This window comes from Leptosomus discolor, chromosome 4, assembly GCF_034619465.1.
Source record: "Leptosomus discolor isolate bLepDis1 chromosome 4, bLepDis1.hap2, whole genome shotgun sequence".
Classification (NCBI taxonomy): Eukaryota; Metazoa; Chordata; class Aves; order Leptosomiformes; family Leptosomidae; genus Leptosomus; species Leptosomus discolor.
The window spans coordinates 70,100,846-70,128,567 of NC_141394.1; the positions used below are offsets into that span (position 1 = coordinate 70,100,846).

Genomic DNA, 27,722 nt, shown 5'->3' on the forward strand with positions numbered 1-27,722 from the left:
AGGACCTGGAATCAGAACTCTACTGGAATTCAATTACAAATTCTATTATACTCTTTGAATAATTTCTTGATTACCTTCTTAATAATTAACTTTTCCCATGAAAAAAGGTATTTACCTTTCATTAATATTGTTCTTGATAACCTTCACAGTCCTAATTATATGAAAGACATGAAGCTACCTGTCTAGTTGTAAACTAATGAACATAGTAACCACAAATGGTGTGGTGTGCTGAGCTTTCGCATGACGCTGCTCAGATTTAAATTTGGCCTCGATGACAGGACTGTGGAATAGAGAGATACCATGGGATTGAAGAGGGAAGCTGAGCATATCTCTGGGTACAGCCAGCGTTGGAGAGGAGCCTCCAAGGAAGATGTCATTCCTGCCCCTTACTCCACTGGCAGATACATGGGTAAGCTGGGAAGTCTGCTTAGGGAAATAAAAATGCTCAGTCCCTTTCTGTATAGCTTCCTGCTCACAAGCGAAAAACCAGCGTAGCTTTTCTCAGAAGTCCAGACTTTGGAGAGAAGGATGGGTTGGGTGAAGGATACTTGCCAGAGCACTGTTTTGCTGAATCCTGAGGAAAATCTGCAGCATAAAACCATGCTGCTTCTTTCTGAAAAGGATCTGCCATCTGCTGAGAAACAAACTCTCGTTTCTCATTAAAAAAATTTCTTAGTGTTCCTTGAATTTCTCTGATCTAATGTAGACATGGAGACTCTCCTTAGAATCAGTGGATAGAAAAGGCATCTCTAAGGTGTGCATTTATCATTCAGAAATATGTCTAATGTAAAAAAAAATAAAAATAAAAGGCAGGAACAGCTAGAGTGCATGGGAAAGTCCATCTCACTCAGTTTCCCTTCTACACTCTGGCCAAAAGAAAGCAGACACCTTGAGCAGTAGCTAAAAAGAACGTGGTACACACACTTCCCACTAACACCCTTGTGGCTCTCATCAAGCCGGTGAGTTGCACTCTGAGTGTCACAGGCGCTGCCACTGCAGTTTCCCATTTATTTTAATATGGGCCTGATTCCACAAACTTTAAAGCAACACATTTCGGACAAGACACATCCAATAAAGAAAAAAAAAAACCAACCCAAACTGATCTTCAAGTTCAATTCTAAACAAGAACTAATGGCTGACAAAAATTAGGATTATGCATATGAATGTAACCTTGCTTACACATCTTCTTTCTTAGTTTCACATTAATTGCCAAAAACATCTGGAATGTTCCACACCATGCAAACTGCAAGGGCCACGAGGTGTGACCGCATGCTTTGAAATCCCACTATAATGGTCTGAAGAGAGATCTGGTAGTCACCCATACTGCCTTCCTCTTCAGCTTCACCAGCTACCTTTTGCTGCTGTATGATATTCCAGTTTCCCAAATATGTACTTGTGCACAAAGGATGTCAAACAGCTCGGAACACAGGAAAGCAATAAATCAAACAGTACGACTGTGTGCACTCCACTGAAAATTAGTGAGTAGATTGTAACTAAGTGTGGAACAAAAGCCAAAAATAACTCAGCCTCAGAAAACACAAAACCCCATGTTCTCATAAAAGGTTTTTCTCTTTGTTTGTCCGAGTTCCAAAGACACACATTTTTGATGGCATCATTGGTATTCTCCAGACTCCAGCACCACTGAAAATTAATACTTTGTTTGCTGGGCAGAGCTTTAATCATTGCAGGGTGCAAATTCTGGCATATGTGAACTTTAAAAATTAATAATAATGCTAAAAATGGCTCATATAGTGGGTGCAGTGTCACAATCCAATATAGCATACAAAATCCTGTATTCCTCTAGAATCATCACAACAAAGAGTATGCATGATTCTCTACATTATACTACAGGACCTTGGGTAATGCCTCGGCTGAATTTTCAACATTCCTTCCACTTCTCTTTTTCCTCTTACCTTCACTTTTTTGCCTAGTTGAAATAAAAATACAAGCACTCACAGCACTCTTGCAAGGCAGATGGTTCAAAAATACAAATACAAATGTTTTTTAAAAACACAAAGAAGAATCATCTATTTAAAGTGAAAGCAATAACAGTATCTGAGATAATATGGGGCAGGGGTTAGAAAAGCTATCTCTCTAATATAATGAAAGTTTATCTGGAGCTACTTTTTATTTTTGACCTGAATTTATAAGCGTATAATAGATTGCTGGGATAAAAGAAATGTCAACTGTATTCAGTTAAACAAAACTTTCATTGCTTTTAAAAGAGAGAAACATAGAGCATAAGCTTTGGCAAAATTTTGTTATGTGCCTGAGCACTTGATGATAACTGCAAGGGTTTACTGTCAAATATCAGTAAACAAAACAAAGAGAAGCAGAGAACTAGCAAGGGAGAAGACCCTTGATGATAACATGGTGTACTCCTTAAGGCATAAAGATATGAACCTTGAAAATTTCTGTTACTGCTGACCTAAAGCAGAACTACAGATAAAACCAACTTTTTGCTATTACAAAGCCAAATATCTTTAAAAAGAAAAGCAGAGATGAATCATGCTTACATATATCACAGAACTGATTATGTGGTGGTGGGAGAACATAAACAAAACCAGGGAAAACTTGAAGATGAAAGCTTAGCAGCTCCACAGATTTGGTAAGAAATTCCATCATTCATAAGATAAAATTATAAACAGCCTTAAAAAGTCATTCCCTATAGCAGAAAAACAAAGCTGCTTCTGAAGCTATTTTCTTTCTACTTATGAACAAAGAATAACGTTTTAAAGCTTTTTTTCCTAGAAGATACTGTTAATATTTTGTATCCTGTTCTGAAAACTTCTAGTTTTATAGCATTTAAGTGTTGTTAAAGTCCTTGGAAATCCTGCACTATGAAATAACTGTCTCTCGCCCTCCAAAGGCAGCTAATGGATGCAGAAAATTGTGCAGTTCCTGTCCAAGGGTCACAGCTACAAATAGGTGAAGACAGTTTTGGCAACACTGGGAAAAGAGGCAGTGGGGTTAATGAGGAGGTAGAAGACTGGAGAAGCCAGAGCCATTGAAGATGGTGGAACAGGAAAGGGAGAATAATTTTCCTTTTTACTATCCAAGCATGCAAACAGTCTGCAGTTAGGCTGAATTCGGGACTTAGTACAGATAACCTCTGGGTTACACAGGTACACACACAACATGCGTATTTCAACTGGACCTGGAAATACTGGCAGTGGATCAGGTAATCTCTCAGCGGGCTTTAAGTTTCATAAACATGGAAAACAGATGCAGTCCCTGGCCAAACAATTTATCATCTAAATTAAATCTCTCTTCCATTTCAGATCTCAAATGAAAATGTCTGCAATACCTGATTAAAACGTACTGGAAAATGGTACTTTGAAATATACGGAATTTCACCCATCTTGACAGACTAGCCACAGCAACTTGCAAAAGGAACAAGAGCCAACATGCTCTCCTGATAGCTGATAAGTAAACACTTGTAGACATTCTTTTTTTCTGGAATACATGGTTATACTAATTAAATGTTTCTCACAAAACATGATCCTAAACTAAAAATCTTACAAATTATTCAACTACACTCTAATTAACGTTTAGATGGCAATTTAGCACCACTACCCAGGCCAGCTGTGATTTGCTCCACCACAGATATTTCATGAAGTTTAGCATAACAAAACTTAGCTAAATTTCACCAAATTTACATAAAAATACTAATCACATTCATTTTTTAAGTCCGTATCACTTGTTACTATCCTTCAACAGAGAAAGCATTATTATTATTTTTTTGTGCCATTTATTTCAAGATGTGCTCACGTTTTCAGCTATTTGTAATTCTGTTCTTACCCCTAATGTGATAGAGGTCTCAAAAAGACACAAGAATGGGCAACAACGATGACCAGAAGTATCAAATTACTTCCATTCAGGGAATGACTAAATAGACTGGGACTCCTCAGCCCAGGAAAGACTGAGGGGTTTGTAATTAAGAGTGGCGTGGAAAGGATAAATAGGGAACGACAGTTCACTTTGTATTCTGTCTCTTCCAATCAACAAGTAGGGGTCACCAAGTGAAACTAGGAAAGGGTAAGTACAGAGCAGATGGTTCTTCATGCTATGCCTAATGAAGCTACTAAAGACTTTACTGAAAGATATTGTGCATGGTAAAAATTATACACAGATTCAAAAATAACTGCACAAATTCAAGGAAAAAAAAACCCAAACATCCATTTGAGTGTTGTTAAATGAAGTAAGTTCACTCCCACTAAAGTCCCTGAACCCCAAGTTTCCAACTGCAAATTGCAGAGGCTAAAGATTATACACTTGCTCTGTTCTTACATCTTCTGTTGATGTTGCTACTGCCCCCTATCAGAGCCCATACTGGGCTAGAAGGTCCTCTGCTCTGCCCAGGTTTGGCCATTATTATGCACTGTTTAAAATCTACTTTAGGATTTCATATGAAAGAGTTCCTGAGTTCATTCTAAGTGAATCAAGACCAATTTCAAAGCTCCCTTTGAAATTCATGGTCTCTTCATGGCTTTTAGCTTCACTGTTTATGGTAATAGTTTGATTTACCATTATTATTTGCTCTATTTTTCTCTGTCTTTGAACGTTTTATTGTTTTGTATTAAGCCAATCCACTTATACATTCACCCCCTTCAGTAATTCTCTCTCAAGATCAGGGTGTTCTGTTAATGCGACAATTTTGCCTTCATGTTCTACACTGATTAATATGGTTATACATTTGGGGGAATATTTGAGTCCACCTTCACAAGCAATCTAAAATACAATTATTTTATAAGACATGAAGTATAAATGACTAACCACAACTACTTAACATTTTAAATTACCATAGCCTGTAGTTGCTTATCACATTTTAAACTGAAAAAGCAGTATCTTTTTTATATTTCAAATTTCTACTTGTTTTTATATAATTCAGAGGGCACCTCTTCATGCCCTGGTCACTTATACATCATTTTCCTTCTCTGAGTAAAAGCAAGTTTCTGAAGCTACCTCCACACCACCAGACTGAAATTCCACCTACCATAAAGCATTCCTTTATCCAATGACCCAATAGTAAAACTAGGCTTCTCATCAATACCTCTAGAGGGTATGGCTTTTAAAAGTGGAGCCTCAAATCAATATTTAAGAATCTGTTTTACCATCTGCAGTGAGTTGCTGCAGCTTGTCACAAACCACAAGGGACAGTGCATTAGTGCTGAAAGGCAAAGCCAGATCGATAGCTAAAGATCAGTGGGTGGGAGCTTCACTACAGAGTTGCTTATATTAATGTAACTTTGCCAGTGAGTTTGTTAATACAGAGAAACGGTGCTAAAGAGAGCTAGGAAGTGAAAAAACACAAAGCTAATCTAGAAGCTCAAGCCTCTTTAAATCTCAGTCTCACAAAGACTTATGTGTGTGTTTAGGGCCATGTGTTGTGAACAATCCCATGGAGTTAATGGGACATAAAAGTACTACTCCTGTACAGCCAAACTAATGCCTAAGTCTTTCTGATCTTGATATATAAGGTTAGTGATGGGAGGGGGAGGAGGTCTGTGTGTTCCCCCAGTGAAACAGGATCTTGAAAGAATAATGTTGGTTTCATGAGACATTGAAAAGCAGTATTTGTTGCTATTAAAAAATTAAGCAAACAAGACAGGAATTTTAACAGACTGAATAATTAAAGCAATCTTACAGCAATTATTTGCTTTATCTGTGTGCGGTTGGGGGAGAGGGTTAATGAAACACCTCTTCAATCATAAATCATTTACCCTTGCTTCAGGCTTTTCTCTTTCCTCCTACTATTTGATAGCTAGAAGTACATAAATCAGGTTTTTTTCTTCTTCTGATTTAATTTTAACATATCTTGCACAACTGGAGGAAATACTATATAGACATAATTGCATTTCTGTAGAAAGACTTTTGAATTTTCATTAGCCGTGTTTTAAATGTCTTTATTATACATTCATCCAAACCGAGCAGAGTGAAAGCTTTGGAGCCCATGCTAAAGGCAATCTTCTACCAAATTTCAATGGGATTCCTGCACAGGGAAGGATCCCTTCCAGGATCTAGTTTAGCATGCGTGAAATTGTAGTAACAGATCTTTAATGACAGTCATAATTACAAAATTATCAGGATACAGGCACATTTTTTCATTGGGGATATAAAATCAGCAATGAATATATGCCTTTGTAGTACATGCTTATAAAATAAATCCAGAATTAGGATAAAGAGAACAAGCCTTTATTAAAGCACAGGGTCAAATCATTACAGAAGCTCAGATAAGTTTCATTCCTATCACACGAAACCTTGCAGATTTTGCCTCAAGTGGACATTACTTTGACAGTGGCCTCTCAATGAACAAGGGGAAAATGGTGGCTGGCTGTCTCTCAGATGATAATCTGACATGAGACCAGATGCAGAAATAAAAAGCGTATTTTAGATGTAAAGCTCACATAAAAGAAAAACAAGTTGTCTCTTTTCCAGTCATACAATAAGCATCACTCATTTGGAAAGGTCAATATTAATTAGCAAATCCAGCAGGGATATTCTGTCACAGGATTTTTCGTGCATCTGTTTGTTCTCTGTTGCAAATGAAAGATAATCCATATTCAGTTAGAGGTCTGAAAGCTGTCTTGTCTCTGAAATTCCAGCTCCTTTAGGTGACTGTTAACTATAATAAATTTAATTTTAAAAATTCACCATGTTCAAGTAGCTTATCCTTGATTTCTGTTTTGGCTGCTTCCACAGTTCTGAATTCTTAAGTTTAAATTCAAAGGTAATCTCAAAAAGAACCAGCAGATAACCAAATTCAGTTCAGACTGACAGGATAGCGGCATTTATCCTTGGGGAAGGGCTGGCATTTATTTCATGCCTAGACTTCACACAGAAGTGTGGAAAAGGACCCTCAAGGAAAAAAGACAACACCACCATGTTTGGGTGGCATCTTTGGGTCACAAACCAAACCCCAAATTCACTCTGCATTGCTCCAAAGACCATTTTATACTTTTAAGATATTGATTATCTATCTCATGGAACTGGGAAGGCACCAGCTGAGATGCTTTGCCCCTTTCAGAGACAGTCTAGAGAAGACGGCTGTTAGGATTGTCTGTCATCCACAAATACTTCTTCAGACAAAAGGAGGGAGGCTCTAAATGGTTCCTGTTATATAGACTCGGACGCCAGAAGCTTGTGAAGTCTGTATGGAGGACGGAGAGCATGAACTAACAGAGCTGACAGAGGTTAACTGCATTAGGTAACTCCAGAGTCTGTATTTTAAAGAGCATCACGGCACATGGAGCAATAAACTTGAAAAATGTGGCTCCTCCTTCCTTAAGTATTTTATATTAAATTTTGCACATGGGTAATGGATAATTAGAAATAGGGGTTTAGTCTACAAATACATATTAAGAAATGAACACTAAAAAATCCTTAAAGCAACATACAGTATTTAAATAATTACAACTTCTGAAGTATGCAATGATTTTAAGATATTAAGGCTATTACACAGAATATCAATAGGAGTTATACTCTTGAGTGACTTAAATTTCCATGTTGCATAACTACACAATTTCTATTTAGCACTTAATACTGAATTTAGTAATTCTGATGAACTACCAGAAAAGCTCTTCATTTTTTTTTCCCAACTTCACATGCTCAAGCTCAGTTGTCTTTAACTGGCTGCTTTATTAGACAATTTTGCTGAAACAGCCATATGTACCTATATAGTCTACAAGCTGTTTCGAAGAATGATATTATCTCCATGCAGATTTATAAGGAGCTCTGAACATAATATTAGCAAGAATAGATCAAAACAAAATTAGCCACTATTTGTTAACTGAACAGTTGCATATTACACTGCTATAAGTATTTTTTATTCAGGACGCTCTTACTGCAACAGTACCCTTATGCTTGTCTTCCTTGTCACCAGAATCCCTTGCATGAGAATTTATGGAATTTGGGGTGGGGGGTAGTTCTTTTCTTTCTTGGGTGTTCCCACCTAACTGCTCTAACAACGACATTTTTGCAGCCGTTAACTTCCCTTGTTTCACTGCTGTCACAGATTTCCCATACACTGTCTTCTTTCTACGCTGCACTGCCATGCATGTTGCCTAAATAACACCTCAAAGATAACCTTTGGGTGTTTTGCCAAGTACGCTATTTAGATTAAAGCTTCCATGTTATTTAAATTAACTCCCTATTTCTTGCTACTTGAGTCTGACTTTCATATCTGTTTTAAATCTTTACCTATAACCCCATGGACTGCAAGAACACCTTCTTCCTTATTCCCATCCCTCTAATATTCTAAATAAGCAGGGGTATTAATCTCTTTTTTCACCTCCTCTCCAGAATATTTTGATGGAATTCTCTCCCACTATTTGCAGAGTATGATAACATGGAACAGTATTATGTATGTATCTCCCCTATGGTTACAGATTGGGCTTTCCTGGATACCCATTTGTAACGGCCATGTATGTTTTGCTTCTGATTGCTTGCCCAGCACTGCATGATCTATTAAAGAGGTGTTATAAGAAGCAGTTTCATGTAGTCTACTAGAAAAACAACACATTTTATCACACCTTATCGGTATCTGAATGACCATTTAAAACTCAGCTACTAACCTGATATTCTTTCAATGCCTTATGGATAGACTTGGTGGTCTGAGATAATTTTTCTAAGGGACAGAGGTCTTCATCACATCTCATCATAGAAATTGGCAGCTTGCTAATAAATCTCAGCATAGGCACCAAGGATGAGTAGATATGGAAGAAGTCTCTTGTCTCTTCCATGTCAGAGCCATGAAAGATTTATAAGGGAAACCTTGTAGTGTTGCTGTCACTAATGCCAGACAGAAAGATTTTGCCACTGAGTTTAGCAAACCAGAAATCTTCAAGAACACTATAATTTATTAACAGCCTGTGTCAGTGACTTACACTACAGATATTAGTATGTAATTTATCTATACAGCATGGCACAGTAATTATTCATAGCACTCTCTACACTTGTACAAATGGAAGGGCCCTTCCCCCAAAAGCTGCAACTGACTTCAGCTCAGCTATAGAGATTTGGATAACAAAGGGTCTGAAAAAGGAGTAAACCCAAAAGTTCACAACCTATGCTCAGCATACAAGTATTTTTTTTAATAAGTTTTACATTGGATTTTTTATCCTTAAAAACATGTACATCCACTACAATCTCAGAACAGCACCTGAAGTATACCACATAGTGGTATCAGACTGAATTAAGAAAGTAGGGTTGCATGGCAGAACATGAGGGTTTACAGTGACTAGTAAAGTCGCTGTAGCTGGTTTGGTTGAGAAGTGAAGTCAGTTATGGGGAAAGGCAGAAAGGCAAGATGAGCTAGGAGAGTAGGGTACTGATTATGCGTATGCACTACGTGTAAAGCAACTGTAAAGAGGAATCAGATGCAGACTGAAGGTACTAGAGAGACAATCATGCAAATATTTGATTTCCCAGACTGATTGTTTTTTATGATACAGCCTTCTAGGTTGCTATGTGCTTTATGTAATTAGTTTTGCTTGCCTCTGAGAGCTATACTCAAACCACTCCAACTAGCAGTACAATGGCCTATTCCTTTTAGTGCTTTATAAGTTCTACCATTGCTGTATCAATTTTGTAATGTACATGTGTGTGGAGACACACTCACATTCTCCATGAGCTTGACTTGAGTTCAGTGCAGCAATGCTAAATTAAATGGCTATTTTCTAACTCATAGATCTGGAAAATGTGGTTTAATCAATGACCATTAGACCTTGCGCTCCCTTCTGGCATAAAATGCCTTCTTTCATCCAGGGTTACTGTATTGTTGTTTTAATAAGTTATGATTGGCATTTGGCACTCAGTTACATGGAGGGCTTACTACCAGGAAGAATTGAAAGTATTAGGGAACAAAACAATTAAGTGGGACAGGATAACTCACAGCAATGTACCAGACTGTCACGCTCGCATTTCACTTCATGGTATTGAATCGCCCCTACAACTACAAGGGGATACAGCTAACAATGGCAAAACACTTTTCTGCTTAGAAAATTATCTTCTATAATTGGAGACCACATCCTAAGAGGTTCTAAGCATGTGCACTTCTTGCAGCCAAAAGGTGTAGTCATAGGCTCTTTACTACATTTACTTCAGTTGAAAAAAATATCTTTTGTGCTACATCTGTGCACCATTTACATCTCACTTAAATCTTCAAATGTTTTCTTCCCCCCTCCTGCCCCTACTAGTAAGATCCACCTACCTCAAACTGATTTTGTCAATCAGTTCCTGCTAGTTCAAAGCAGGAACTGATTGCCAAAAAAATCTATGTGCCCCTGGCACTATGAGAATTTCTCCTGAATTTCCTTCCCAATATATGAACATTGCAAGAGAAACTGAAGACCCAGTTCTGTGAGATGGAAGTGTCCTGGAAGCCCCAGTCCTGAAGGTGGCTAAAGCAGAGCCACCACAGCTCATTCATTAAGTTCTCAGCTCCTCATAAGAACTAGCCACAGGACACAATGCCTTTGTCTGGTGGTTTTCAGTCTCAGAAGATCAGAAATAAACAGGCCATTTGCACAAGGCAAAGTGCCCAGGCTTGCCAGATTACTAGTGGGAAGAACCATAGAATCATATTTGGTTGGAAAAGACCTTTAAGATAGCAGGTCCAACCATTACCCTAACACTACCAAGCCCACCACTAGACCATGTCCCTAAGCACCACATCTATACATTTTTTGAACACCTCCAGGGATGGTGACTCCACCATCTCCCTGGGCAGCCTGTTCCAATGTCTAACCACTCTTTCTGTAAGGAAATTTTTCCTAATGCGTGATCTAAATCTCTCCTGGTGCAGCTTGAGGCCATTACCTCTTGTCCTGTCAGTAGTTACCTGGGAGAAGGGACCCACACCAGCCTCACTACAACCTCCTTTCAGGTAGTTGCAGAGAGCAATAAGGTCTCCCCTCAGCCTCCTTTTCTTAAGACTAAACAACCCCAGTTCCCTCAGCTGCTCCTCATAAGACCTGTTCTCCAGACCCTTCACCAGCTTTGTTGCCCTTCTCTGGACACGCTCCAGCACCTCAATGTCTTTCTTGTAGTGAGGTGCCCAAAACTGCACACAGTACTCAAGGTGTGGTCTCACCAGCGCTGAGCAGAGGGGCATGAACACTTCCCTGCTCCTGCTGGCCACACTATTTCTGATGCAAGCCAGGATGCTGTTGGCCTTCTTGGCCACCTGGGCACACTGCTGGCTCATGTTCAGCCGGCTGTTGACCAGTACACCCAGGTCCTTTTCCACCCGGCAGCTTTCCAGACACCCATCCCCAAGCCTGTAGCGCTGCCTGGGGTTGTTGTGACCCAGCACTTGGCCTTGTTAAACCTCATACAATTGACCTCAGCCCATGGATCCAGCCTGTCCAGATCGCTCTGCAGAGCCTCCCTACCCTCAAGCAGATCAACACTCTCACTTAATTTCGTGTCACCTGTGAACTTGCTGAGGGTGCACTTGATCCCCTCATCCAGGTCGTTGATAAAGATATTAAACAAGACCGGCCTCAGTACTGAGCCCTGGGGAACACCGCTTGTGACTGGTCACCAACTGGATTTAACTCCATTACCCACAATTCTCTGGGCTCGGCCATCCAGCCAGTTTCTAACCCAGGGAAGTGTACACCTGTCCTGGCCATAAGCCGACAGCTTGTCCGATAGGATGCTGTGGGAGGCTGTGTCTAATGCCTCACTAAAGTCCAGGCAGACAACATCCACAGCTTTTCCCTCATCCACTAGGCAGGTCACATGATCACAGAAGGAGATCAGGTTGGTCAAACAGGACCTGCCTTTCACGAACCCATGTTGGCTGGGACTGATGCCCTGGATGTCTATCTTCTGTCTTATCTAGACTATAAAGAGCTGATAGCAAGACATTATGAACATGCATTTTCCTTCATCCTTTACTTTGCAAACAAAGACATCCCCACATTTTAACATTTTACTTCCTTGTTCTTATGCAGGTTTTGGATAGGAACTGTCACGAATTGGTGGCTTCATCTCAAAGTCTCACAGGCTACACAAAATCACTTTAGGACAGATGACACCTTTATACCAACACAGTATAATTTTCCTCCCCTCTCCCCGTCAATATTACGTATTGCATTATTTCCTCTGTACAGACACGTTATTGAAAAAAGTACATATAGGGAATGCTGGGCTAAGTTTTTAGGAAGGACACTGACATTTTTTAATGCAGAAAACAGATTCAAAGTTTTGAAGGCAGTTTAAATGACAGCATTTACTTGCTGCAGTATTCAGAACAGTAGTTGTGTATTCAAAACAGTATGCTCATCTACTTAAACACTCCCACCCTCCCACCCCCCCAACACTTCCTTTGTTAGGAATCATCTCTCTTTTGCTAGAGAGTTGTGGTTTCTTCATTAATCTCTGCAACAGGAACCACAAGGGTGACCAGTCACAGACATAACTGTTACCAAGTTCATAGGTAATACTTGTATAGGTGAGAAAATTTTCTTCTTTTGCTGTTTTCTTTTCAACTGTGCCTATAACTGAGAAGCTAATACACTGGGGTATCCACACATCTACATGGTGTCCGTGAATAATAAGACTTTAATGACATCTGGGGCTCAATGAAGCAAGGACTTACGCTTGGAATGTTTGTCACAGAGAGCCGATGCCCTCATGTCACAGAGTCTCAGGGATCCTTTGCTGCTGCTGTAGACAAAGAGATTGCAGTGATGGGGATGAAACTCAGAGGCTGTAATCACTTCCGTCAGGTCCTCCATATTGGCTGGCTTTATATCTACAATGTCTGAATGGAAGTTTCATTAAGGAAAACGTAGTTATATGTAGGTTAACCATGATGCTTACTGCCTTCCTGAAGGAAGCATGATTATCTAAACGTCCATATATTTAATGCTTTTAGATAAAGATATGCTCATTTGTTTGGCATTTGTTTGTGTTTTTAAATGTGTTTTTAAATTTCCACACCTGCCCCATCGACACCAAACTCAAAGAGCCACTAGTCAACAACAATTTTACAGCAGATGCCATTAGTAGGTTAACATTTGTTCATGGTGTGCAGACATCAAAGAAAGAGTATTCCAAGGGATTTTGAATTCTTACCTTCATTAAAACTAACAGAGAGCAGGCAGCTTTATCTCCTGTAGTTGCTATTGAAATCACTGCTCTATCCCAGATAATACTGACTGATAGGGAACAATGTACAGCTCAGATCTGCTCACTCCAGTAAAGGCTCACTGGCTTTTATAATCATGCAACTTAAGCTAAAAAATACAAGTAGCTTAAGTTAAAAGCCTCAAACAATAAATGCACTTTTTTGTAAAGGCAAATGTGGCAAACACAGAAGCATTTATGCAAACAGTTTTGTGTGAATATATACAAATATAATATTCTTTCTTTAAAAAATTGTGCACAATATTGGTTTTGCTATGTGAATTTTGCAAAAAAAGTAACTGAAATGGCATTCTTGGGTATTTATGTAAACGATGCTCACTACTGAAATCAATACAAATTTCTGTGACTGAGAACTGTACATCTGAATCATTTAAGTGGACATATCTGGAATCAAAATACATCAAAGATCTAGTTTTCCAAGCAGAAACCTGTCAGTTGAATCACCAAAGATTATCCACATAAAGTACAGCTCACACAGTGCCTCTCCCAACACATATATATCCACTCATACATATTACCTGCCTTGGTGAGCATAAATACCAGGACTCAAAGAGCATGTATTAGAAGGAGAAGGCCAGCCTGTGGAAGATTGCTTATAAAGAAAAGAATGATTGAAAGTCCCTCCCATGAGGGGATTGTAAGAAAGCCGTAGGTGTAGAAGCATAAAACGAAAGAAGGATATATATGTAAAGCAGTACATTTAGATAAGATTGTACATTTTCATACGGCCCTCAGCAATCTGCTGTGGATAACACATCCTTCGAACAAGAAGAAGAGTAACATTACTCTATTCTACCGATGAGGCTGTGCGAGAAGCAATAAAGGATTTGCATAAGATCACATGGGGAATGCACGACAGAACAAACCCAGACCTACTGAGTCCCAGTTCAGTGCCCTAAACACAAATCATCTCAGTGCCTGGATTCCCCAAACATAAAATTTGAATCAGCTGACATTCAAAATTTAAACATCTCAGAGGATAAGATAAATGAGAAAATCTGTTTTACTGACGGCAAGAGAAATCACATCTCATGATACTAAGCCTGTTTCTCTTCCCACTGTGCCCACTTCCCAAATGAAAGACCTTTAATTGATTTCTGTGGGAATGGGGTACAGTCTATCACCATCTTTACAGTCTATACTTTGATCTTTCCCAAAAATGAAGAAGTGGGACACTATACTGAAATTACACATAATACAAAAGATTCAGAGATAATTATCTTGATGACTTTGCATAGATAAATACATCACACTGATTTTTTTTTTTTTTTTTTTTTACACAGAGTGTTTTAAAAAGGAAAATATCAGTAAAACTATGAATATCTTGTGACACTTAACAACTGGTATGAATTAATGTTGCATTTCAACTGCATTCCTGCCTACTTGTGCTATCATATTTGCATCCATCTCCAAGAATCCATCATAATTAACATTACTGCAATGAGCATTAAGATGTAGCATTGATTCACACCTTTTATAAAGCACCACTAAATATTCTTGAAAATCAACAGGAGAAAATAACCTTTATTCAGTTATTCATATTTGGTGAATCTGTCTCAAGAAATACCTTTAAGTAAAAGCAATTGCTTTCAGTGATTGAATTGCTTTCAGGAGTTCAGAGAAATTATAGTAACTCAATACAAGAATTTCACCTCTCAGCAGAGAGATGAATAATTGCTGAGTGAGGAGAAAGATATAAAATATAAATAGAGTGTGTGAAACAGTCATGGTAAGTATCATTTTTCTGGATGCTGAAGACAATATTGATTAATTTCCCTTCATTGCATGAAATGAATAACCCTATGCTGAATAATGAAATTAAATATTCCATTCTCCTGCCAGAAAAGCAGAAAATACTTGAAACAGACTGCATCTCCAGATGTGATCTAAATCTCCACTGAGAAAGAACCTCATTGCCTACTGAGGATCACAGAGAAAATTCACCACTGAAAATTCGTTTCGTTAGATTTAGAAAAAAATAAAACAATAACACTTGTATTGAAGTAAATAATCAAGGGAATAGAGAGCTGCAGAAGCTTTTCCCCAAATGCATTTGTAATAATAGATGGAAAACCAGCCTTTGCTTTGACAGCTACAGAACCCAATGTATCAAAAGAAGAACATGTCACACAAAAGAACATTTTCCTCCTCTCATGATTTTTGCCATCTATTTGAAAACAATCAAGTACAGCTTGACATGTGATGTGTGGGAACTGTATTTAAACTAGCATGACATGGTAAGGGCAAGCATCTCCCTTGGGACATTTTGCATTTCTATTTTTCCATCTTCCCTTTGTGCCTTTTTCTTCCTTTTAAGCACATCGTCACATCGCAGGAAAATATATAAAAAAAAATGGACCAGACAGTGTGCTTCAGAAACAGGCCCTTTGGTGAACTTGAAGAGCTCAAAGAAGGGGGAATCTGGCAGAAACTGATTAAATGAAAATTCCATTGCTAAAGGGAAAAGTATTCTAATGGCACAAATCTGCAGAGTCACCTCCTACACTAATGGCTTCCCTTGCTGTTGTATCTTCTGGAGGGATGTCTTGAGTGGGCACAGTCGCTCTCCCCCAGGTCACTCGCATCTGAAATACCAGTTGCATCCGACTCCTGTTGTATCATGTGTAACGTGGTTCATTTTCAGAGTGTGGACAAAACAACGAGGACCAAAGCTATCTACGATAGAAAGACCAAAGAGAGTTCACTGTTGCCAGTGCGCTAGGATATAATTCTGTCGTCCTATAAAAGCCAGTGTTCCTGTGCCTGAACAGGGCAGGAATTTCCTCTAAGAAAAGCAAAAAGATCTTCACACTGCTTTGACTCCCACACAAGCTTGCCAAGAAAGAGGCACTTCGATCCCCAGTAGCTAATTGCACTAAAGGAAGGCTGAACTGGTGCCTCGCCAGCAACGGGCTGGAATGCACTGGCAATCTTTTAATTCATTAACATTAAAACAAGGAACAGAAAATACCTTCTTGCTCACAAAGAACAGAGCAGGTCTGTCTCTCCTAACCCAACGGTTTGCTATCTTATATACCAGGTCACCCCTCCATTGCTGGGCTCTGAAACAAGATAAAGCTATGAAGAGGCCAACAGATTTTCTAGATGCTCTCCACAGCAAAATGGAAATGAAAGGTCTAGTATGCTTGGAGACCACAAAGGTGAGAGAGATGATGTTCTTACAGTTGGGTTAGTAGAGCTACAAGACCAGAAGTTAATTTTGGGAAAGGCAACAAAGATACTCCAAGGCAATGTAACCTTTAACTTTGGCTAGTGTCTATGTTGTTTTCCCAAAATTATTCAAGAACAGAGGCATAACATAGGAGAGCAAACATGCAGGACAGGACCTGACTGAGAGGAGAAAGGAGGCTTTAGGGAAAGACCTGAAGGAGGGGAAGAAGGGAAGCAAAACAGTGGGAGAGGAAAGAGGAAAGAGCATAAGGAAAGGCATGATTAACCACCTGCAATGATATGCAGTGTGAGGGATGCAAGCTGAGTATGCAATTCAGTTATATGGTATGTTTAGTTCTAATCCAGTATTTTGTGCTGCTTGTGTGCAGCTGATATTAAAATGAGGACCACAGGAGGAAAAAGATTTGTTCCACTGCCTCTGGGCTACTGATCTAACAGAAATATCCTCCTCTGGGAAAAGTCACTCCATAAAGTTACTTTTAGTGCAGGTTACAAAGATGACCCTCACCTTGATCCAAAATTCACATTAATCAGACTCCTCTACTTGATCAGCTAGAATATAAATGAGCACGCCTGCTTTATGCTCATGCCAAAACATGTATAACGAGAATGTGGAAAAATACATAGGGTTCCTGCTGAGCAAAAAGGTTCCAGAATGAATTTCCTTGTATGATAATGGAAACATAGCAGTCTCCTCAAAACAGATTAAATTCCCTTTGAAGTGAACAGTATGCATAAAGAAACAGCTGCTTTGTGTTCCTGAAACCATCAAGGAATTCTATAAGAAACTGAATTTTGTAGACAACAAACTTGCAACTCACAAGCTATAGCATACAGAGGACTGAATCTTACCGTTTTGGAATAATGTTTGTATGATTTGTGGGTTCACTGCACAAGAGAAACCATTGCTATAGTCAGACAAAGGCCACAGGAAAAAAAAATAACCAACCCCCCTTTATTCAACTGCAATGGAGGACAGAGGCTTTCTTTAGAAAGCCAGACAGAATTTTCCATAATAACTTCATCAGAAAGCCAAAATTCTCCTCTTTAATATTTCAATATATGCTGACATGATACTTCATTTTTACCCCTGTGTGGGACTTGGGTTTTTGCAATTTTTAAGCATGTTCAAAAAATAAACTTCAGCATAACCTATCTTCCCAAACCTGGCTGCTCCCTGTGTTTTCCATGCATGTTTGTTCCACCTCCTAATTTTGTCTGCATCTCACACCTACATTCTGGCCTAGTCCTAGAAGGATTCACTAACTAAGTAGTCTAAATCAATAGCAATTCATAGAAGCTGCCAGGGCTTCAGTTTAGGGTAATTGATTACTGTGGTGCTGCTGAGGCTCTACACTTTTAATATAAGCATTTCTCTGAGCGGTTTCCTCTGTTAGTCATTTAGCGCACACTATTTTCATTACAAGGAGGGAACTGCGATGCCTACAAATCCAGCTCTACCAGTTTTACACTTCCTACATGGTGGTTATATCACTCCTATACCATGTGCCAGCTGAGGGAATTCATTCCAAACGGCTACAGTTTTCTTCCAGGTTGTGTACATCAGAGGAGCAGGGACTGAATCAGGCCTCAGCATGCTTGATAACAACATGATGTGATTATGTCAATCTTATTATGAAAGAAAGAAGAAAGCCCTAACTTTTAAATAACCATTCACTTACTGCTTTCTTCTAATTTCTTAAAGATACACCATACATTTCCACTGTTGAATGACAAATCTACAATAGGCATGTCATGACTGACAGTAAGGACACCATTGGATAGGGTCCAACTTCTGAATTTCTTTCAGAAATGTCTTTCAGACTTGTTGTCCAAGAGTCGAGGGTTTCTGGAATGGATTGTCAATAGGTTAATGGATTTAGCCTTTTCTTCAAATTTCAGTGTTTTACCTTAGGCAAAGAGATGACCCATTATTTATATTCTAAGTACCCCTAATAGTCAGAGTGTCAACGCTTTTTATCACACAGTATTCACCCACTGCTCCAAAAAAAAGCATGTAATGTATGGGTTATATTAAAAGCCCAGAGAGCTGCAATTACATTGTACCATTTAACTCTTCTGAACCGCAAAAGCAGTAGCTGCTGCATAAGTGTGTGCTACTTCAAGCTGTCTAGGACCTAGTATTTGGTAATACAAGGTATTGATCCATACTTGAAAATTACTTAGTAGTACAATGTCAGCCCAATTCAATTTTTAATTCCATGGTCTTTATAACAATGATTCTTCAGACACCATACTGGAGTTTGGAACTCTGACAACAGTCTCACACCGTGGTGATTTGCTGAAAATATCAATTTCAATGGCTTGATTTTGATTGGCAAAAAACCATCTCCATGAAAAGGTGTTTAGATGGTGTGATTATGACAGCACAAAGGCTTCTGACAGCTTTTTTTCTGTATTTACCTCATATCAGGTTTATGAGATACAGATACAGTAAAAACTGCTATGGGTTTTTATCTCTACGTGGAAGGCCAAGTCATAGACAATCATGTTAGGTGCTCTGCAAACACAAATTAAAGGGATTTCTCATAAACAAGTACAAAGTGCATACAAAGAAGAGATTAATGTTAACACAGTTCTGTGGATTTCCGAGATTTCTTAACTCAAGTACTACAGCCTAAGTTAGATGAAAAAGAGATGTCAGTAAAAGAAGAAAAGACGTGGTCACCCAAAGATAGGATGATATATTCAGTACATCCTCCTGCCTTAGTGGTAATACGTATTCATACAGTGTGGATAATGATGAGGTCTGTGTGCTAGTCATGCTCCTTGGGCAATGGCCTCGTGCTTCAGCTCAGCGCACCACTGTCGGTACAAGATGGCCCGTTCTTCCTCACAATCTAATATCTAAAGCTTCAGACAGATTCGTGCCTAATTCAGCTTTCTATTTCTGTCTTACACCATAAAACTTACAAAACATGAGGAGCACCGAGGTGAACATTCAGGCCATTTAAATGTCAAGTGACCAAGATGTCACTGGTTTAACTGGCAGCTGACAGAAACCAGAGATCCTCGCGACTAAGGGACTAACCAGATTTGCTCAAGGCCAAACAGGAAGCGAGGGACAGAACTTAAATAACAAAATCTGAAGCAAAGCTGCAACTCCTGGACTGCTCATCTCAGGTTTCATTCAGAATTGGAGATATTTGGCAAGACATTAAAAGTAGTATTAGGAAATATTTTCCGTTTGTTAAGTTCAAAGCAAAGAAGAGCCAATATTGGTGTAATGTTTTACAGATAATGAAACCGAGGCATGGAATGGCAAAGATATGGCAAAGGTCAGCTTAAGGGCCAGCAAGAGCAGTAGTTTTGGATTCTGTTTTAGTGGTCTCTCCCTTCCCTACCCACAGTACTCCAGGCATGTGAGTATCCACTCACTTCTTGGTTAGTTGGTTTTGAGAGGTTCTTTTGTTATCATTACATTTGTCTTTTGGAACTTTTCACCCAGAATGCAGACCAGTCTAAAGACTCATTCTGAATTTGAGATCTCATTCAGATCTTTGTAACATCAGAATTATTTTGCATTCCTATTATGTAGGTAGAATAAAATAAGAAAGCAGCAAGAAAACCCCAAGTCTCCATTGTGCAAATATTACTTGAAAAAAGAATCAATGTATTTTAAAAGTACTTAGTGAAATATCAGGAAATTGCTTTTACCACCCTACATTCAGTAAATGTCACAGACTTTGCTATATGTAAGTTGAAGAAAAACAAATCTAATACATAAGAGAAACTGCCTACAGAGTAGCTGCAACATTTGAATAAGCATTGAAAGCAGAGAATTGTAGAATAGCATTGCTAGAAAAGGGAGTATTTAAAATGGTGCAAGTCACGTCCAAACTTTCTCAGGCCTGTCATATACATTTCAGCCATTAATTTACTTAGAGAACAATGAATTTAGAAGCAGACACTGGAAAATTTTAATTTATTTAAGAATTGATTTTTTGGCTTGTTTTTTAGAACAGACACCCTCATTTTCATCTGTAGACACAGTCACATGCCTGCTTTAGCCACAACCATATGCACATTCAAATTTTCAAGAGCAAAGAAATCTTTATCTGCATATACACAGCTGAGAGCAAAATTAAGTGGATGAGTCAACAGAGGATGAGCTGTCTTCATAAATGCACACCTGCATTTTTCTGTGTACAGCAGTCAATCACTGAAAGGCTGCAAAGTCATATTTAGTCAATGTATTTGCATATTAATTAATTATTACTTGTCTGAAACTATTGTGGGATGCTTAACATTACATTTGGAATATAACAAATACCAGGAGAGCCTCAGGTACATATACATTATTAATAGAAGAGACCTGTTAAGTCACCTAGCTTGGCTTCTCTTAGGCAATACTCTTTTACGTAGTATGGTAAGTGGCACCACGTATCATATACTAGCAAGAGTTCCAAAGCAAGAGTGCAACTTCAACATAATAGGGCAAGGACAAATTATTATCTAAAGCAGTACCATCTCATCATTCCCAAACCTGCTTTCCTGAAATCAATGAGATATTTAAAAGAGAACTGAGAGGCATCTACTTGTTTGATGAATCCAGTCCCTGGTGGTATGGAGAAATACAGCGTATATGACTTCCTAAACTTTCCATCTTAAAATTAGCCAGGGATTGTTTCCCACATAATATACAAGAAAGACAAGAAAGAAGAGATAAAACATCTTTTTTTTTTTTTTTTTAAATTAATAACCTATGCATGAACAGGTAATACCAGCAAGAAATTTCTTCTTGATAATTATTAAAATCCCATGCAGCTGAGGAAGAGCTGCCTATTAAAAGGCAGACACAGAACTTCCAGCTGGAGGGTATAGACTCTTTAGAGCATTTTGGTAGGGATTTTTCTTGCCCTCTATGCAATTTATTCTTCCATATACCTTGCAGAGGTACAGCATTATTTGTACCCCAGTAGAGTAGAATAATTTCATATTTTAACTGAAGTCACAAAGGATTCAGGCTTTTTTTGCAAAATTTCACTACCTATAAGTGCCCCTGAAAAATACGTACTTTAAAATACTAATAAAGGCTTTCATTTAGAACTTATACTGATATTTCTGCCTGCAACTAACTTTGCACTGCCAAGCTCTGAACTTGAGAAATGTGAAAATGAAAATGACAAACAGATTCAGTTCTCATGAGAAACTCCATGGTGAAAATGTTCCAAATCATCTATATTAAATTATATAAGACACCTGATTAAACCTTTTGGCAGGATTTATTATCTAGTTGCTTAATGTATGTGAAAGGATTTACAAAAATGCCTATCAGCTTGGTCTCTGGGCACTGCAGAGAAACACAGATTCCAGGAGTTTGAAACACCAAGATTATTGTCCAAGGCGAAGGGGTTCAATATTCACAGCTGTATGCCTGTTTGCTTGCTTGATGTGCTTTCAGAACATTGATTCTAGACAAGTCACATAGCTTGCAGACAGTATGAAAACAGTCAAAATAGACTTATTCTTAACTCTGATGTTGTCAGTTTGTTAAAGTTAATATTGCTTTTACTTAAGGGCATTTTTATTCCAAAGGCCCTAAAGGTGACCTCCCTTAACCATTGCAATTTCACATGCAATGGCACTACTGAAGTGCAGTCCTTGCCAGTGTGTATTATGACAATAGAAAAGAGAGAAATGTCTACATCAAGGCAAAGTACCCTGGCTACTTTAACAGTGAGAAACACTTCCATGGTCTCAGGTTTCAAAGACTCAAACAGAATACAGAGGTACAGACTGCAAGCTTTACAAACCTGAGATGACTGTGTGAATGTTTTTGTGGCATCTCAATTCTTGTACGGAACACTCTTCAAGCCAAAATATTTCAGCCAATGAGCAACGCAAGTTATATTTTCTTCTTTTTTATGTTAATATTCTGCAAAAGATTGTGCTTTGCAAGGTTAATTTCAAGTCCAAACTCACATGGGAACGAGAATAATTAGACTCATTTAAGAGAATTCTCCCCTCTGGCAGAGATGATTAAATTATTTATACATTATCTTTTCCTATAATTGTACCTAGAACTGTGTAAATGGTTTTTTTGTCTAACTTTCAATAAATTCATAATACATGTTTTTCAAGTTGGATACACCACCTGCACCTGTGACAATAGAGAATGGCTCATTTTTAAAATGCTTCAATGAGAAATTAATCCAGAGGGAAACAGAAGCATGCAATTTAAAAGCTTCCAGAATGACACCACACTGATTAAAACTCATCAAGTGAAGAAATAAAATTAGTAAAACAATAAATCTGGGACTGAATCCTGGTACCCATTTCCACAGGAATAACTTCATTGACTGCAGCCACATTACACTAATAGCACTATGAGTGCTACTTAGCTGAGTATCAGCTCCATGATGTGACCCTTTATCTGTAATTTAATATTCCTTGCTGTATTTCCCAAGACCCTCTCTGCTAAGGCTCTCAGATTCTGGGTAAAACCTTAAAATTCTAATGGAATAAACTAGGGTGAAAAAGGAAATCTGGCTGGTGATGCTAACATTCATTTCAGCTCATTTCTGCTCTACTTCAACTCTTTCTCTCTTTGATAGCAATAAACTTGAGAAAGCTTGAGATAATGATATTTTAAAGCGCATTCCTGGTACAAAATAGTAACTTGTTTACTACAGTCCCAATTAAATTGGAAAGCAATTGGCTCTGTGGAGATCTGTGAAAAGTCATCTTTGCAAGTATTGTAAAATTCAAAGTACCTTCTACAGTTGCATTGCCTAGATCACTCTACAAACACATGAATACAGTGAAATCCCAGTTGTGTTCTTTAATGTACTATTAAAGAGTTCTGAAACGGCTTTTATGGGCTCAGGATTTCACGCTGTTCTTTATCATTTGCTGCAACTCCAGTCAATTTTCTTTTTCCTTTTCGCAATTCACTATACAGTTTTAAAAACCCAGAGCATTTTAATGCCTCAGGCTATGTTTTCCCGTACCTCTGCAGGAACAAAATAATAGGTATGGGTCTCTATTTGGGGACAACTGCACTAGAGAAGACAGAGGGTTAGATAAAGAAATCCATTAAAAGGATAACATAATCACATACTTATTCATTCAAGTTGTGTATGGACAGGAGTGATAAGTAAGAAAATTATGTATTCTGATTAACAAATTAATATTTTTATTAAACAATAAATCTGCACTGCAGTAATTATCCCAAGGCTATAGCTATGCTCAAATCACCTTAAATTAACTTCTTTAAAAGCAACTACAGAAAAAGGAAGAGACTGGCCTTTGCCAAGAATGCAAAGGCCTCCGCTATAATTAGTTTTTCACAGCCAGGCTCAACTCTTCCAATTTATTTATTTTTGGAAGACAGCTAGACAGGGAATATTTCCATAGCACTACCTCATGCCCTGAAGACACTGGTATCTGACGCTTCAGCCACGTATTGTTTGCTTTTGCTGCAATGTGCATTTCAGCTGTTTGGCAGGAGGGTCTCAGACAGTAATTCAATGCTAAAATACTGTTTAACTAGCTCTGATATCGCTCCTCTGGCTATCAGACATGCTCTGTCATCCAGTTCTCTCTGACTAGATAATAGTCAAATTCCTGCTATAGGAGTCAATTTAAGGTGATGAGAATAGTTAAAAAGCAATTGTTTCTGACAAGGATCATAAAGTATCCTCTGGCAAGAAACAAAACCAAACAGAAGTCTTGAAAGACCACTTTTGCAAATTTATTCATGGTTTTCAGAGATCCCTGAATCTGGACTTAAAGTCTCCTAAAAGATGCAGAGACTTCTCTGTATTTCTTGAAAACAAATCATTCTTGAGGTCGTTATACTCCCTGCTCACACAGCCTTACTGCTATAATTATTGTCTATTATTTGAATTACAGCAGTTAAAGACTGCAATTTGCACAACATAACATAAAAAACACACAACTGTTCCCACTCTGGAAAGCTTAAAAAACGTACTCAGTTAAGATACTCTACAATACATGACCACATCAGAAATAATGTTGTGTCCAAACTGGACACAGTTTTACCTCAAGAGAAGCAGAAGAACTAATTCAATGCTTGTTGTAGAAGCTGCATCTATGTTAGTGTCTACAAGACAAAGTCATTTAGGTGATCCTAGAAATGCAGTTCTCTCTTGGCACTTTGCAGTAGGGACATAGAATTTTTCTTACAAATGAGTCCATTGAGAGTTCATGAAAGGCTCTGTTTACTATTGGGATTCTATACAGTTCAAAGAAGATGACAACTTAAGTTACACATACTTACCTATTTACTAATTTATTCTTCAATTGACACTAAAAATATTTCTTGTGTGATTTTAATAAAAGAACCCCTACTGTATTCTTCCTAACAGGCAGCAAAAACACACATCAAGGACTTTCCCAGCTAGCACATTTCTAAAATCCTTATTCTGGTGGTCACATGAGATATTTTGTTTAAAGCTTAAACTTCTTTATGTTATGCCACGTCTGACTACAGTGGTTACAAAGAACAGGCGCCTGATGCATTGTTTAATTACACGTGGAGCCAGCGTGGTCCCCAGTCTAGCAGTCAGAGAATTCTTTCCTCCTTTTATATTCTTCTTAATTATTATTTATCTAGTACTACATATCCAATTAGGGTGGACCCCTACAGAATCTAAAACAGTTTAAAGAAAAATCAGGTTTTACTTGATCATTGATATCTAGTAATACTGCTTAACAGCTCCATTAAAATGATGATTGTGTTTCATTCTGTTAAGAGCTGTCTTTCTCCAGCTTAATATACACTAATGTATATTCCTTTTACAGCACATACACAACTTTGACACTGGAACTCTGCCTAGCTTTGCTTGTACACATAGGTAAGGTGTAGTATGTAGTTAATATTTTAATATAAATAAAGTGGTTACTGTATTTTGTTTAAACCATCACAGATTGAAGTTTAATGCTACAAACATCACATAAAGTAAATGCAAATTGAGGCATGAAAAAAAACACAAAAGAAGCCAAAATGCAATTCACTATGTCTTTTTTGTCTCAAAAAATATTCATAGAATCATAGAATCATTCAGGTTGGAAAAGACCTTTGAGATCACCAAGTCTAACCACCAACCCTACTCTACCAAGTACACCCCAAACCATATCTCCAAGCACCACATCTAAATGACCTTTAAACACTTTAAGGGATGGTGACTCAACCACCTCCCTGGGCAGCCTATTCCAATGTCTACAACCCTTTGAGTGAAAAGATGCTTCCTAATTTCTAGCCTAAACCTACCCTGTGCAGCTTAAGTCTCTTGTTCTATCATTAATTACCTGCAAGAAGAGACCAGCATCTACCTCCCTACAATGTCCTCTCAGGTAGTTGTAGAGAGCAATAAAGTCTCCCCTCAGCCTCCTTTTCTTAAGACTAAATAGCCCCAGTTTCCTGAGCTGCTCTTCATAAGATTTATTCTCTAGGCCTTCACCAGCTTCGTTGCCCTTCTCTGGACACGCTCCAGCACCTCAATGTCCTTCTTGCAGTGAGGGGTCCAAAACTGCACCCAGCATTCAAGGGGTGGTCTAACCCATGCTGAGTACAGGGGCATGATCACCTCCCTGCTCCTGCTGGCCACACTATTTCTGATACAGGCCAGGAGGCTGCTTGCCTTCTTGGCCACCTGGGCACACTGCTGGCTCATGTTCAGCCGGCTGTCGACCAGCACCCCCAGGTCCTTTTCTGCCGGGCAGCTTTCCAGCCACTCATCCCCAAGCCTGTAGCGCTGCCTGGGGTTGTTGTGACCCAAGTGTGGGATCTGGCACTTGGCCTTGTTGAAGCTCATACAATTGGCCTCGGCCCATTGATCCAGCCTGTCCAAGTCCCTCTGTAGAGCCTCCCTACCCTCCAGCAGATCAACACTCCCACCTAACTTGGCATCGTCTGCAAACTTACTAAGGGTACATTCTATCCCTTCGTCAAGATCATTGATAAATACGTCAAACAGAAGTGGCCTCAGTACTGACCCCTGTGGATCACCACTGGTGACTGGCTGCCAGCTGGATTCAACTCCACTGATCACCACTCTCTGGGCCTGGCTGTCCAGCCAGTGTTTTACCCAGCACAGCATATGCTCATCCAAGCCATGAGCAGCCAGTTTCTTCACCAGAATTCCATGGGAAACAGTGTCAAAGGCTTTATGGAGGTCGACGTAAATTTAAATTTACTTTAACTTTTACATTGGCTAACAAAGATTCAGTCACCTTCCTAGTTTTTGGATCTCCTACGATGATGCATAAACTTGGTATTTTGAAATTGAAGCTATTCTAAACCCTCCTGACTACAAATCTGCATCTTGATTTCCAGTGGGGTTTATTTCTGATACCATTATTTGTGAATTTCTTAGCACAATAAGGAAGCTATCCCAATGACTGAAGAAACACAAAGTGTTTTTTATGTTCATGCAATCGAGGATTTATTTCTGAATAAGCCCACCAAGAGGAAAAGAAAAGTAGAATATCAGAATTTCGGTGGGTCAGCACTTTAGACAAGAAATAACATACATGCACTTCGCCTTGACAGTAGCAGAACATCCTTCTTTCCTCTTCAATAACTACTGTAAGTCAGATCAAATAGTATAGGCATACTTGCTTTTCCAGGTCCACACTACCAATTGAAAAAGCTCCAAAATACTATGTGAAAGAGCTCAACCCAGGCAACTATTTATAAACTTGATGTATTTGTTAAGCTTTAAGTCGGTACAGAAAAAGCAGGAAAACTCTAGTCAGATATGAAAGACATCTCAAGTCTCCCTACAAAACAGAACTTTATCCTCTAGTTTTCTGGGACATTTGATAATGCAAAGAATCTTGCCAGAAATGACTGACTATTTTTCACAATTTCAAGAATTCTCTTAAGTCTCCTTAAGCACCATCATATGTATACAGGACAGCACTTTCTTGCCGTCCCAACAGCAGCACTTCATAAGCTTTATGCTGGAGCTTGTTCCTATTCCTGAGCCATGGTAAATGACTTACAATCTGCTGCCATTCACACATATGGTGCTTTGCTGACACAGAAATATTCAGCACTAGTAATAAGAACTATATCAGAACTACAGTACCTGCTGCCAAGCTATTAATTATATCTTAGCAAAAAAATACCGAACAACACCAGTGTAAATGATTCTCAAGTTACTGGGTGATTTGGTATACACATTTGTATAGGTAATTTCAAAATAATTTATTTTTAATGCACAAATACTCTAAGATGAAAGATCTCAGACTCAAAAGTTAACAGGCAAAGTCAATGGAAACTGCCACTTTGCAGAGCTTCAAAAATCAGATCACTTAAAACCAACCTGAAATTAATCACTAATCATCGCTAAGTTGATAAGCATAAATTTCCACCTAGT

The 27,722-nt window shown here is 38.6% G+C and overlaps 1 protein-coding gene across 4 annotated transcripts in view; it reads right to left on the minus strand.

Moving 5' to 3' along the window:
- The window catches only part of PPP2R2C (protein phosphatase 2 regulatory subunit Bgamma), a 196,698-nt gene that overhangs the window by 18,174 nt on the left and 150,802 nt on the right, over window positions 1–27,722 (minus strand). For all 4 annotated transcript variants that reach the window (XM_086463711.1, XM_086463714.1, XM_086463713.1 and 1 more), the window contains one exon: window positions 12,608–12,772. In XM_086463711.1, the coding sequence (XP_086319837.1) occupies window positions 12,608–12,772 (165 nt within the window). The remainder of the gene's footprint in view (window positions 1–12,607; window positions 12,773–27,722) is intronic.